At 40.0% G+C, this 13,798-nt stretch overlaps 1 protein-coding gene across 2 annotated transcripts in view; it reads left to right on the top strand.

Moving 5' to 3' along the window:
• ABHD12B (abhydrolase domain containing 12B) overlaps window positions 1-13,798 on the top strand; it is a 259,208-nt gene that overhangs the window by 138,706 nt on the left and 106,704 nt on the right. For both annotated transcript variants that reach the window (XM_085626980.1, XM_085626979.1), the window contains 2 exons: window positions 5,653-5,698; window positions 13,409-13,538. In XM_085626980.1, the coding sequence (XP_085483106.1) occupies window positions 5,653-5,698; window positions 13,409-13,538 (176 nt within the window). The remainder of the gene's footprint in view (window positions 1-5,652; window positions 5,699-13,408; window positions 13,539-13,798) is intronic.

Raw genomic sequence — 13,798 nt, 5'->3', positions numbered from 1 at the left:
CCATTGGGTGCTTGCAGGGATACGTGAAAGGATAGTGGCAGGGTTGGGACCACATGGAAGCTTGGGATAACCATGTTATTAATGGGCCCTCGGGCCCTAAACGAACTTGTAAGCATCGTTTTCCACCCCGTAGTGTATCAGGAGAATTGGGCAGTTAAATCTAATGACAATAGGCACCAAACCACTTGTTTAATCTAATCTGCTGTTGCAGAGTGGATTCCTTTCTCTGTCTCAGGGTTCAGCATGTAATGCAGTATCCTTGTTACCTTGCCTTGAGGGTCGACCTTTGGGTTCCATCGTGGAGATTAATCCCACATTGTTGGCCCAATGGGACCACATTAGAAACAGTACATTTGAGAAGCAATTCTGTTAAGTCAGGAGACATAGCAGCCTTGCCTGCTTCCCCGGGGAACTTAAGCTTTCATATAATAGTGCAAATAGCTTATTCTCGTTTTGTTGAGGTATATTCAAGAACTCCCCTTCGGGGCACACAACACAAAACAATTAAGTTAGGTCCAACAGAAATGTATTCAGGATTGTACTTTATTTGGAAATTCCCTAGCTTGGAAAAAACTGCTTTTTCTATGGACCTTTCAGAGAAAGGTAAACAAGGAAATGTTGATGCTTGAGAGCCAGGCGACTTACACCGGAGTCAATAAGGCAAGTAGTACATTTACCATCAACGACACAATTCAAAAAGGGCCCTTCTGATTCAATGGAATTAGGGTATGTATTACACAGTCAAACCTCACAGGCTGCCCTAAACTTCAGGATAAACTTGATGATAACCTTATTGGTCTGGAAGACATGGTGCGTCAGACACAGTATTGGGGCAATCTTCTTTCCAATGCCCAGTATCGTCACTTCCTGCTGAGTGAATCTTTCTATTTTGAACATTCTGTGTTCAAGAAAGAAGTTCTTTCCCTCCTCTTCAGTGAGCCCCACCCACTCTTGTAAACATACCATCACCATATTGTTGGTACTTAGTTTGGGCAGGCGTACCTTTGAGTGTGGGCTTGCTACGTTTAGATTGTCCCCCATAACCCCTCTTTACTATTCACTCACATTCAAGTAACAAGGGAAAGAATCTGCAGACCCCACAGACAGTTTATTTCATGGAGGGAGGTAAGGAAGAAAATGCTAAATGGGATAGGTTTCCCTTCAGTTATTATTTCTTCGAACTGATATCATAATGCTGCTCCTTCTATACCATAGGTTCACACCGTACTAATTTCTGATCTCTAGACTCCACCCAGTCCTACCTTCCCAACCACTTTTCCTTTTATATTTCTCCATTGTCTTCTACCCAGACAACATTTGTGGGTACTGTTTTTGAAAATACATTAGTCACAAAACAATACAAGCCATGTGTGCTAACAACAAACAAATGGGTAGCACAGTTAGACTTTACCTAACGTTTTGGTTTGATTCACACTCTTTTAGTTGACTCACCAGGTCCAGTGGTTTCCCTTACCTCTGGTACCTGAGGTTGCCATGTGGAGATCGGTCCAACGCTCCTCATCTTTGTTTCTGTTGAGGCAATTCCATGCCAGTGCATCACCTGTTAAAAATTAGACGCAACACATGGGGAAGCCCAACGTCTAACTTGTGTTTAATGCAAAATAGCAGCTGCACAGCAAATAATTAAAAGTCGATTATTTCAACCAACCAGGGCTCTTGCTAGAAAATGGTCAGTTGGAGTATAATGCTAAAATATATAAAATTTAGGAGAGTTTGTATAGGCTTTCTTTCATAGCAAGTCTATGGACCTAAACATGTTAGAGAAACGTGTTACTTTCAGCAAAAACGTATCTAATAAGCAGGTGGCAGGATCTTACTCCAGAGGAAGTTCAGGACATCCTTGAAGAGAAAATATTACTTATACATACAATAATAAACTCATTATTTTCCTAAAAACCATTTCTAGATGCCAGGTTTGAGAACAAGGTTACGCTTTTCAGAAATGTGCAAGTATACACCCTTGAATAACATGGCTTTTGGGCCTCCTGGAACCATGAACTTTAGCAAGCATATTTAGAGTTGCTGGTGGCTTCAAACCAATATAAAATGGCATCTATTTGCTTGTAAGTTATCAATACTGTCTTGGTCATACATGTTTAGACAGCAATACTGTAATGCATAGGACTGTATGATTATAATACATAGGAGTAAATAATTAAGTTTTCACAGAATGTAAAGCTGCACATGATATACAGTGACTATGCGTTAACAATTTGTATTGCCCATTTCAGTCTCAGTACGATACCAGGGGTGTTTGAACAAATAGAAAATACACCCATTCTGTAGTGCTCGGTAGAAGAATAAGGCAGTGTTTGTTAGCAAATCATTGAATGGCAGTGCAATAAAGCTCCTAGGTCTATCACTATTTTTAATTTAAATATTTGTATTGAGTTTTATAGATGCAGGAGGTAATACATAGTTATATTCCACCTAGAAATAACAGCAGGGTGTTTAAAAGATCAGTGCAAAATAGCAAGTCACAATTTAATCTGATAAAGTGCAATAATAGTTACTCCGTTCTCCATTCTCCATGATTTTAGCAGCAGAGTGATCAAAGGATACAGTACAAAATGACAGAATAAAATTCCGCCCAGTAGAGTACAAAAATACAGATAACTTCACATCACCTATAGGATAAATGCACAGTAAAAGACTAAGACAAGCATAATGCATCCCATATGTTAAAGTGCATACTTGCAATATCTCAAAATATACATAATGGACCAGAGACATATATTGTACAATACGGCTACCCAAAGCATAGCCCATTTCTTATCACAAATCCAAACAAACTATAAAGTGCTTTAGCGTGCTTTACGTCATACCCTATCATTGACATAGGGCCCCCAGTTAAAACTCCCTATCTGTTTGGCTACTGTGGACCAGATTAAATCTCCCCGTCTTCTTCGTGCCTTCCGACCCTTGCACTCATATAAGCAGTTTTCAATGTTGTACATAGATAAAAATCATACCCTCTGTTCTGAAAATGTTGGAGGATCAGGGCTTATCCATCCTGTGGCTATGCACATGTGAAGAAACCGAGATTTGTTTCTTATCTACCTTATTAATGAAGTGTCTGACCTGCAGGTATTAAAAAAATTGCTCTCTTGTCAGGCCAAATGTTTCTTGTAATTCGCTAAACGAACATAGCTGATCGCCATAATAAAGATCTCCAAATCTTGAGATACCACTTAGCGCAAATCTTCTGCCCACGTTATCTTGAAACATACCAGGTAAAGCGAAAGAGCCCCATAGGGGTGTATAATGATTTAACCAAGTGATGCTGATCCCCCTCTTTAAATGCTGCCACACCTTAAATGCCCCATCCACTATCTTAAATCCGTTTTTTTTTATAGTAGCTTCTTTCCAGGTTTCTCAGGAAGCAGTCCTTGGCATCAGACCCCAATGTAAGCTCATATATAGTTGGTGTCCTGGCATGGTTTAGATTATGTATATTACCCGTGATCGAAATCCCCACTGCCAAAGAGAACTGGAGCATAATCTTTCTAATTTGATCAACCAACGCTCATAACCTCCACTGGAATGGCCCTAAACATATATAAAACGTTTGGGCTGATAAGCATTTTTGGGCCGTTACATCTCTCCACTAATGATAATTGCAATTTGTTGATTCTAACTAGTATTAAAAATCAGGGGCGCTAGATTTAGCTCCACCAGCTTTTCCTAGGCGTAGTACTAAATGTGGCCCAATAACAAATGTTATGTGAAATAACTGTTCTAATTAACACACATTCACAAACGTATTACTACAGTGCAAATGGGTAAACTGAAGTAGTTAACACAACATTTAACATAATAATTGCTGATAAAGTGGTCCATACGAAGAGTATTGGCTATTGTGCTTTATAAGCAGCATTAATAATAGTAATAACTATAGTAGTTATTGCTTTAATATTGTTGGTAGTGTTGTTACCGCTGTGATATTCGAACTCAACCTTTTTAATGCCACTGTGTTTGCACACCAATGTTCCTTATTTTTAATTTAGAGAGTTTATTCAGACATTTCACTCTCAAACCTATAAGTCTCCTCTTGCTGCAGCTCCATGTAAATGTTCTTGTTTTCCAAAATGACAAAATACTGGATTGTGTTAAAAAACAAAGTATCATGGGAAGAATTCCAGGGTAAACTTTTCCTGAATCCTGTCCTTTCCGTGACAGTGGTTCCGGCCAATGCTTTATAAATGACCGCAGGCTTGGAGGTCATTTATTAATTCAGCGGGTTTTCCTTCCATCAGGGAGAAAGAGTAATCTACTCTATCCCTCTGGTGGAACTACGGGCTGTCAGCCGAAATATATATTAACTTTAATAAATTAACAGTTTCTTAACTGTATTGTTGTTCGATGTTATACTGTCAATGGCTGGACTTCTAGACGATGAGGTGTAGTGTGCATAGAACGTGCGAGTCGCCCCCCCTGAAGACCAAACATCTTTAACCCTCCTCCCAAAATAATATGGCCACATAAAAGACATGAAGCAGGTTGTTGTCGATCACTGCTTAGTCTTTTATTAAATTTTAAAGCGGAGTAATCCTTTATTCATCTTTGATTAAGGTACTTGACCATTTCTTCAAGGCATAGGTATACACACAACACGCTTGTTATCACAAGCGTTAGATTATTTCCATTCCAAGGAATACATTATTCAAACGATATTATTTACATTCCAATCATGACCATACCTCTTCGTCATGGCTGCGTTGCTTTACTCCATATTTTAAGGGCCACTGAGTGCTACACGTGGCTTCAAAAATTGCATTTAAGGTGTGCATCGCACACTTACCACATTGCATGGTGCAAATAAGACCAAACCAGCTCATAAATATGTCCCTAAGTGACGGCTCCACAACTGGACCAGCATGGCTTTTGACGTTTCCCCACAGTTACAAATAACTCAAAAAATACTGGGGATTACCTTGCTTTTGAAGTCAAGCTACTAAAAGTGAGCTAAGGAGGGCATCATTGAAACTTGATTACATCTGTCGAATCTTTTAATGTGGCAATGCAGGGGCTCAGTCACCGCTCACATAAAAATTGTGGGGTCTACACGTGCATTCAGCGTCACAAACGCTATTTTAAATGCCTCTGCAGAGGGCCAACAGAAACCACAAGGAAGAAGGATGGAGCATACTATGAGCTAAGAGTTAGTTGTTGACACCTATTAGTTCTTTAGACTGGATTCCTATATTGCTGCAAACACAGGTTTCTCAGCGTAAGTGAGTAAATGAGCATTTGTGTAGGAATAAATGGCTACACTATTAAGCTCACTTCCCTACTCTCACAACTGTATACTGTATGAGTATATCACTGTTAATGCTGATAACATATTGCCTCAGTAGTGTCAATAAAAATGTCATTTGTGATGTTATCACTAATGACAAGAGCAGAGAGACACAGTTGTGTGTTGAACTGCCTGTCATTTCCGGTAATATGGTCACTTTTGTCTTTGTGTTTTGAAGATGCTTTATTCACTGTGCATCATCCTATAGGATCAAAAAGGATATTAAACTTAATAAAATACTAGCAACATATTTAATATTAAAAAATGACGTTTTCTGTACCACTGCTGTTTTTGTATTATTTAATGGATTCTATTATTTCATTGTTTTACAGGTGCTAAGTGCTGCCGGATTTCATGTATTGGCGCTCGATTACAGAGGTATGTTGTTTGTTAAATGTGTGGTGTAAATACTGATGTAACCTTTGAAAGGTACATATGATTGTCTTCATTTCATATTTTATCTACAATTCACTGAAAAGAGAAAAGAAAATTTAGACCTTTGTCTTTTGCATAAACATATTAGGCCCATTCGCATTGCTCCTAAAACACACTCATTTATCACTGACCAAAATGAACCAAGAAACATTTTCAGCTCAACAGAGTTTGTTAGATTTGAAAAGACCAATTGCTATTGTGTCAATTTTACACAGATTGTTTATGCACACACCTGTTTGTATCTATCAGTAAAGATTATATGTAAAATAAATATAAAGCTGTGAGTTAATGGCCATAATCTGAATCGGATAAATAGCAACTGAATTACACATGACATATCAGTAAATACACGTACCAAATATCTTAATAGCGTGTATTCAGTAGTTATCCAATTTAAAATAAATTCAGTGAAATTATTCTGTTAAGATACATTTTGTGCTGTTTAAAGATTAACTAGTTTTCCAGGCATACAAGTTCAATGTATGTGCATAGTTTTCTATGTAAGACAAATCAATTTACTAACAGCATATGGGCTATTTGTTTGCCCTTCATTGGAAAGTCTACATTACTTCTAGAAGAGGAGAGACAAAGCTTTTTGGAAAAAACTGGACACAATTTTAAATAACGCATGTGCTCCTATTTACGAAAGACTAGGGTCTATCGAAAGCAGACTTGTGTGCATGGAACTGGCATGGTCTACGGCGCGGCAACGGGTTGGCGGAAGTGTACAGAATTGCCAACTGGGATGTGCCAATGACCAAACCGGATGCAACATATGCAAATGCACTAAGAATGACCAAGTTAATGTTGCTGTAAATACCGAAATACAAAGGCCAATAGAACAATGTGACACAGTGAAAGAAGTTAACCAGCAAAATGGAGAAATTAATCCAAAAACTAATCCAGCTGGTGACGGAATTAATAGAACTTTATCCACTGTAACAAACAATGTCGAACAGTCTGTACAGGCACACTCTTTGGTACAGTCCCCCTCAGATTTGATTGACATACATCTTCCCCCCGAGGCTGCTCCATACGTAGTTGTTCTGACCGGCGATCCACCCTTGGCAAAAGGCACTAGGGAAACGTATTGGGCCTTAAAAAACAAATGTATATTCTGGCTCAATACTAAACGGCCATTACCGGACAATATGCGAGCCGAAATTTTATTCGCCAGGAGGGTAAACTGGGTGGGCAGCAAACCTAAGACAATTAAAGGTGACTGTGTCATTGTCAATTCTAGGGATAAACACTGTGTTGATTATATCTGTGGTTGGTCCCAGATTGCTGATTTTTCATCCCTAGTTAGAACGGTGCCACTGTCTTACTTTTATGTTCCATCACCCCGACCTCTGTTTAGGACATCTGGAGGGAGAGATATGCACATGGGTCAATCAATGGGGGACATCAGGTCCTTTAATCGATATGATGTGTTGTCTGGACTGACTGATTGTGATTGACAGAAGTATAACAGCGGATGCTTCAGTCTTGTAAAGGAGTATGCGGTACCTGAGATAGATTATGGAAATAAATTGGCTGAGATGTGGATCTTAGAGCTGACAGCGATATAAACACGATTGCTGCAACAAGATATACCACTAGAGAAGTAGAGCAAGTCTCTTGCCCTGAGTCTGGACAGGGAATATCAGCTTTAAATTCACCTGGTACGAATATAGATCAATTCAAGGGAACCCTTGGTACTGCAGGATGTACAACGTTCTTATCCTGGAATGTGGCTGGTATAGGATCCAAATTAGTGTCACCTTTATGGACTGATTTCATCGATGACCATGATATCTGCCTCTTTCAGGAGACAAGGTCGGTAGAGCCCGTGTTCAGGATAGGTTATTTGAATTTTTACGTCCCTGCAGTCAAAAGGACAAAGGGTCGTCCAGCAGGAGGCTTGGTTATATGGATTAAACAATCCCTAAAGTGCAAAATCCAACCCTTCCAAAACCAGCATAATGATATCTTAGGAATAAGATTAAATTTCCCGCCAAACTCGTGCATAGACATTTATAATGTGTACGCTAGAGGATTGCCGGGTGGAAAAAAGTCGGAGGTGGTAACAACACTTAACTTTTTAGTCAAGTCAAGAACTATTAAAACACTTCCACTAGTAGCAGGTGACTTCAATACGACCTTCGAACCGTTGGGTCACCATGATTTGCACTTAACGGAGGAGGAGGACCTAAGATGGGGCATCCCGCAGCTCGAGGCAAAGGTAGCAAGTAAATGGACTGAGGCCGCTCTATACCTAAAGGGGTTCTGCCTGACCAATCAATTGAGGGCGGCAAATGGTAGGACACCCTCTGACAGAGCGAGGTGTAAAACCTTTGATAACGGCGCTAGGTCTAGCACTATAGATTATATCTTGGTCCACCTTGGGATGTGGCATGGTCTTGAGGATATGATGGTAAAACCTCGAATCGAAAGTGACCATAACCCATTAGTAGCCTATTTTAGATCAGGCATGGGAGAAAGTATGGTAAAAGTAAATGTTATGGAAGGCCTGCCTGTTTGGCTTACAAATGATGAACGTCACCTGAAGTGGGAAAAAGTTGTACAGCAACCCGTCCTTGTCGATAAAATAAAAAGTAGTTTGGAAGAGGTGTTGTCATTATTGGGGACGGATTGTAATACTAGCCAACCCAATATAATTGAAGAGAATATACATACTACAGCTAAACTTAAAAACTATTTCTGTGAAAAAACTTTAGCAAAACGGTTCTACAAAAAAAAACAAGAGAATTGGTTTAATATTAATTGTCAGCAAGCACGGGAAGAACTAGGAATTGCGCTTAAACTTAAAGATTTGAGCAAAATAAAGCAAGCCCGGAGTAACTATAAGAGGGTTCAATGGAACGCCAGAAAAGAGTGGGAGGAGAGCGAATGGCAAGATCTTAAGATCGCGTGTAGCGGAAAGAATCAAAAGAAGTTCTGGGACATTTTTAAGTGAAAAAGGGGGGAAGTTAAAGAAAGTCCACATAATTCTGTTCCCCAGGACGCTTGGATAAAGTTTTTTAAAAGCCAGTATGCTAAGGATACTGATGATAGCCAGTTTGAATATGAACCCGTTTTTTATTGTGAGTCACCCTTTAGTGCTAAAGAGGTTGACAGAGCTCTCGATACTGTAAATTTAGGCCGGGTATGGATCTAATCCCTGTAGATGTGTTTGTATATGATAGACAGAGATGGCGCCTTTATATTACCTACTTGGCCAATGCCATTGCCCAGGGCATGGCCATACCTCAATCTTGGAAAGGCGCTGAAATAGTCCCAATATACAAAAAAGGGGACAAGTCTTTGGCTAGCAACTACAGGCCTATTAGCCTAATAGATGCCATACAAAAAATTATCGGACGGCTGGTCCTGGGAAAAATCCAGTCCTGGATGGAGGATGCAAATATTTTGAGCCCTCTACAGGCTGGTTTTCGCCCCAGGACCAGCACTATTGACCAGGTTTTTAGATTTCTAATATTGTATTGGAGGACAGTGGTTTTAGACAAAGGTGTCTTGTACGCAGTATTTGTCGACCTGCGGGCGGCATTTGATCTGGTCCCGCGTAGCAAACTGTGGCAAGTACTCAAGGAGTTGGGGATGGCACCGGAGTTGCTGGCACTTGTCGTCCGCTTACATGAGGACAATTTTGCCCGGGTACGTTGGGGTAGGCCTGGAGAGGTTACCGAATCTTTTCCCGTGGAGCGGGGTGTGCGGCAGGGGTGTGTCTTGGCACCTACCCTGTTCTCACTCTTCGTTAATGGGGTGGCAGAGTTCCTCTCCAGGGTTCCCACGGATGCCCCAGCTTTGGCTGGAGCTCGTGTCCCGGTCCTCATGTTTGCGGACGACACTTTGTTGGTTTCGAAAACTCCGAGTGGCCTCCAGCTTACCTTGCGGCGCTTCGAAGAGTTTTGTCTATTGCGTGGACTAGAAATCAATGTCGCAAAGACTAAGTTCATGGTGCTCAATGGCCCTAGACCCAATAAAATGCATAGACCATTCAAAGGTGCAATTTTTATGAATGGTTCTCCACTAGAACAGGTCAATGCATTTACATATTTGGGAGTAACACTGCAGAAAAATATGCACTGGAATAACCATATAGAACTTTCGATATTGAAACACCAACAACAATCTGGTATTCTAATGAAACGTTTTAAAGCCTCGCAGTCTCAGCCAATGGAGCCATTTTTAGAGATGTACACGATGAAGATCCGTAGTTCGGCTCTGTATGGGTCTGAGCTGTGGGGGTATGGTAAAAATCCACAGCGTTTGAATACCATGGAAAAGGAGTACATTCGGAAAGCTGTTGGTGTTCCCCAGAGCACCCCCCTGTTACCCCTGTTTCGCGACCTTGGCCTAAAATCCTTGCAGGACGTAGCCTATCTGCGTCCTTTGCTATATTGGCGCAGGGTATGGACAACTGATGAGCTTAGTCATTATGCAATGGGCCTAAAGGAAATAATAGAAAAAGATTCTTTTCACAAGATAGAATGGTTGAAATCTCTAAAATTATTATTGTATCGTATGGGTCTGAGAGATCTTTGGGACGACCCTTCTAATGCAGATTTCCCTTCAAAAGACTCTTTGAAAAATAGATATTGGGAGATGATAGGCTTAGAATCATATATTAAGGGGTGCTCATCCACTTTAACTGGTAGATTTTTGGAATTCAAGTCTGACATCAGACTGGATCCGTATTGGGGCTTAATAGAAGTTCCGTCTGATCGTAAACTTTTTTTCCAGTTTAGGATAGGCACACTTCCGGTGCGATCATTTACATCACATTGGGCAGTGGGGTCAGAAAGTAGGTGCCCATTGTGTTTGGACAAGCATGAATCTATGAGTCATTTTGTCCTCTTTTGTCCGCTTTATACCATCCCACGCAAGAAATGGGTAATACCCGTTTGCCGATTGATGGGCATTCGAAGATATGAGGTAGCCATGAGAATCTTGTCAACTGACCCAAGCCCGATAATTTCTATTGCAATGTCAAAATACATTAAGTGGGCCTGGGCCATTCGGTCTAAACTGATTAAATGTTAAAGTAACCCTTTATCAGAAATTCGACTGGATTGCAATATTTTATGGGTTGATTTATCAATGTACCGATGCGCACTGCTAATTCTATTCTATTATATATGCTTTTTTAAACTGTGATTTTTAAATGTAAAAATGTGCTGAAACTGTGTATATGTTGTTTTATGTTGCTTTTACAACTTAATTGTTGAATAAAGTATTTTTTGAATTTGACTTCTAGAAGAACTTTAACTGCTAAATACAGAAATACAAAATAAATTGTGAGGCAGAAAGAACTAATGTTACATAATTCAGTAAATTCTATTTCAAAGCTATACCAAATCTGATCTTTAATGTAAGTACATTATTATCAGTGTATATCCACTTAACATCATTCCATGTGTTCTGAGTATTAAATCATCTCAAGTGGCTCTCACACCCACAGCTATGGCACCATTGGACTGGAAGAAAAGAAGGGTGAAAAAGCCAGAGAAAGGGCCTTCTCCATCTGTGCACCCAGATGCTGGACTAATATCCCTCTATTCATCAGGACCACCTCAGCTCTGCCCCAGTTTAAGACAGATCTGAAGATGTACCTCCTTAAAGAACATTACATCACAGTCAAGTAACAGCCCACTTCTGCTATAAGAACCCAGCTTCCTCTTAAATCATTTGTTGAAAGTATCTGTGCCCTCTACAGCCCACTGCCTTTTGACTAGGTTTGCTCTATACAAATACCACATACATACATATATACATAAAGCAACTAAAGTCAGCTCGCTCATTTGTCCCTTTTGGACTTCATGTTGTAGTGGTCTCTTACAGCTGTCCCTGTTATTAGGAGTTATGGTTCTTGAACAACCACTAAAATTTGAAAACAGAGTTGGGTGATACTGTTATTCGATTCGTTGAAACGAACAGCCACTGTTGGTTTTTCAATATACTTCAGAATGTTACTTTTTTCTGCAGTAAAATGAATGGAAATTTGTGGAACATAAATCTTGCTACAAATATATTTTGTTGTATGTGACATTGTTTCAAATTTCATTAATGATAAGTAATGATATCCCTAACAGGGTCATTATCTCACTGTTATCAGTATAGTAAATATGTAGATCAGTTAATCAGACCGTATTCCATGGAATCACACTTGAGAATTGTAACCAAGAAGCAAGGACTGTGCATACATCAAAGGAAACATAGTAGCACATCAAAACACAGGGGAAAAATACATGTGAAGAAATATATCACATGCAAAGCTACATGCTTTTTATAAAGACTCTGTGTAGCAAGAATTATTTTAGAAGAACCCAATGAAAAACAAAAGATTAAAAAATTCTGATTCCATGGCTAAATTACATGTACACTGTCATATTCTATGCATCCACTCACTCTACCACTCAAAAGATTATGTTGAAGGAGCACTGGAAGTTCAGAGACCATAGATTGGAAAATCAAGACAAACAAGAATGTCTCTGCACACTCTCCCTCCAAAAACTTTTCCTACCCATTCCATTGACTTCCTGTCTCTATCACAAAATGACACTTTATTAACTATGTGTTTATCGCTACTGTACTCAAAGGCTGGTTAACATAAAACAAAAACCTAGGACAAAATCTGATTATTATATTCATCCTTACTGAAATTGAATTTGACCATCTCTACTAAAATCTGGTGAAAGGAGGGCAAAACGGAAGGACCTTTCACAAAGGCATCAATTATAAAAATGATATATTAACTTAAACACTAAGGGGCCGATTACGATCTCGTTAGGAAAGCATTCCTACCAAATCGGTTCCGGAATGCTTTCCTAATGTCTCTGATCGGGGGAGTCCCATTGAATTCAGTGGGAGCCTGCATACCCTGCATGAACACAGGCTCACATTAAAAAAAAGGGGTGGGTGGGGAAAAGTGTGCAACCTGTTGCGGGCACCCCATGGTGCCCGCGGCACTGTGCATGCATGGAAAGGGGGGACCCAAGGGTACCCCCCGCGACCGATTTGGAGGGCCCCGGGTGAAGGGGGGCCTGCAACGGGCACCCAAAGTCCGATTCCCAAAGCCATTTCCCTCATCAAAACCGAGTCGGTACGGCTGTCCGAATCGTTCATCGTACTCGCTTGCTCGGAAACCGTCCCCATTGAGCTACACGATTTGGCTCTGAACGAGTCGAATTTGGCTCCGAACGAGTCGAACTGCCTGAATCGCATTAGGAAACGATTCGGTCAGCCCGGACGGCTTCCTCGCATCGTACATGGTCGTCCCGAAAGGGGGAAGATTCGGTCGGAAACATAGGATCCGAATCTGATTTGCTTCATCCGAATCCTGTTTGGAGCCTTTCCTAACGAGATTGTAATCGGCCCCTAAATGTAGAGTAAATAAAACATAACATGATTAATTAAAGCTATAAAGTATAAAACCATCTTCAGTTACAGTAGTTATTAGCTGACTGCAGGAAATATGCTCACATATTTAAAGGGCAAAACATGGTTAATAATAGTACGTACGTAACATAACTAATTTTTGAACTCTAGCAATTATTAAATAATCCACAAGTAATGTTTTCTTGTAGTTCTGTGTTCAAACTGAAAAAAAGAAAGCCTGATTCCTGATATATCAATTTCATTTGTTTCAAGGTTATGGTGATTCAACTGGTGAACCAAGTGAAGAGGGGCTTACCTCCGATGCTTTGCATCTGTATGAATGGGTTAAGGCTCGCAAGAAACTAAGCCCAGTCTGTATCTGGGGACACTCTCTTGGGACTGGGTAAGTATGATTGATCAATACCTGTCTGAAATTATTCAAATTGAAGTATTCAGTTAAGTGCAAAAATTGCCATGAAATATTCGTATTGGTAGGTAATGATCAAAGGAGTGGTAGTGCAAGATTTAAAAAAATTACAAGTGGTGAAAATGCTCATGAAGAAACCAGTAACAGTTGTTGCTCAGCTGATCTGATGCTTGTATGTAAACCAGTAGTTTGATGCATGATATATTTTCAGTGTAGATTTGTGTGCAGTTAAGTTA

The sequence above is a fragment of the Triturus cristatus genome, chromosome 9 (genome assembly GCF_964204655.1).
Source record: "Triturus cristatus chromosome 9, aTriCri1.1, whole genome shotgun sequence".
NCBI lineage: Eukaryota > Metazoa > Chordata > Amphibia > Caudata > Salamandridae > Triturus > Triturus cristatus.
Note: the sequence above shows the minus strand (reverse complement) of the source record. Positions and strands in the feature narration are given on the sequence as shown.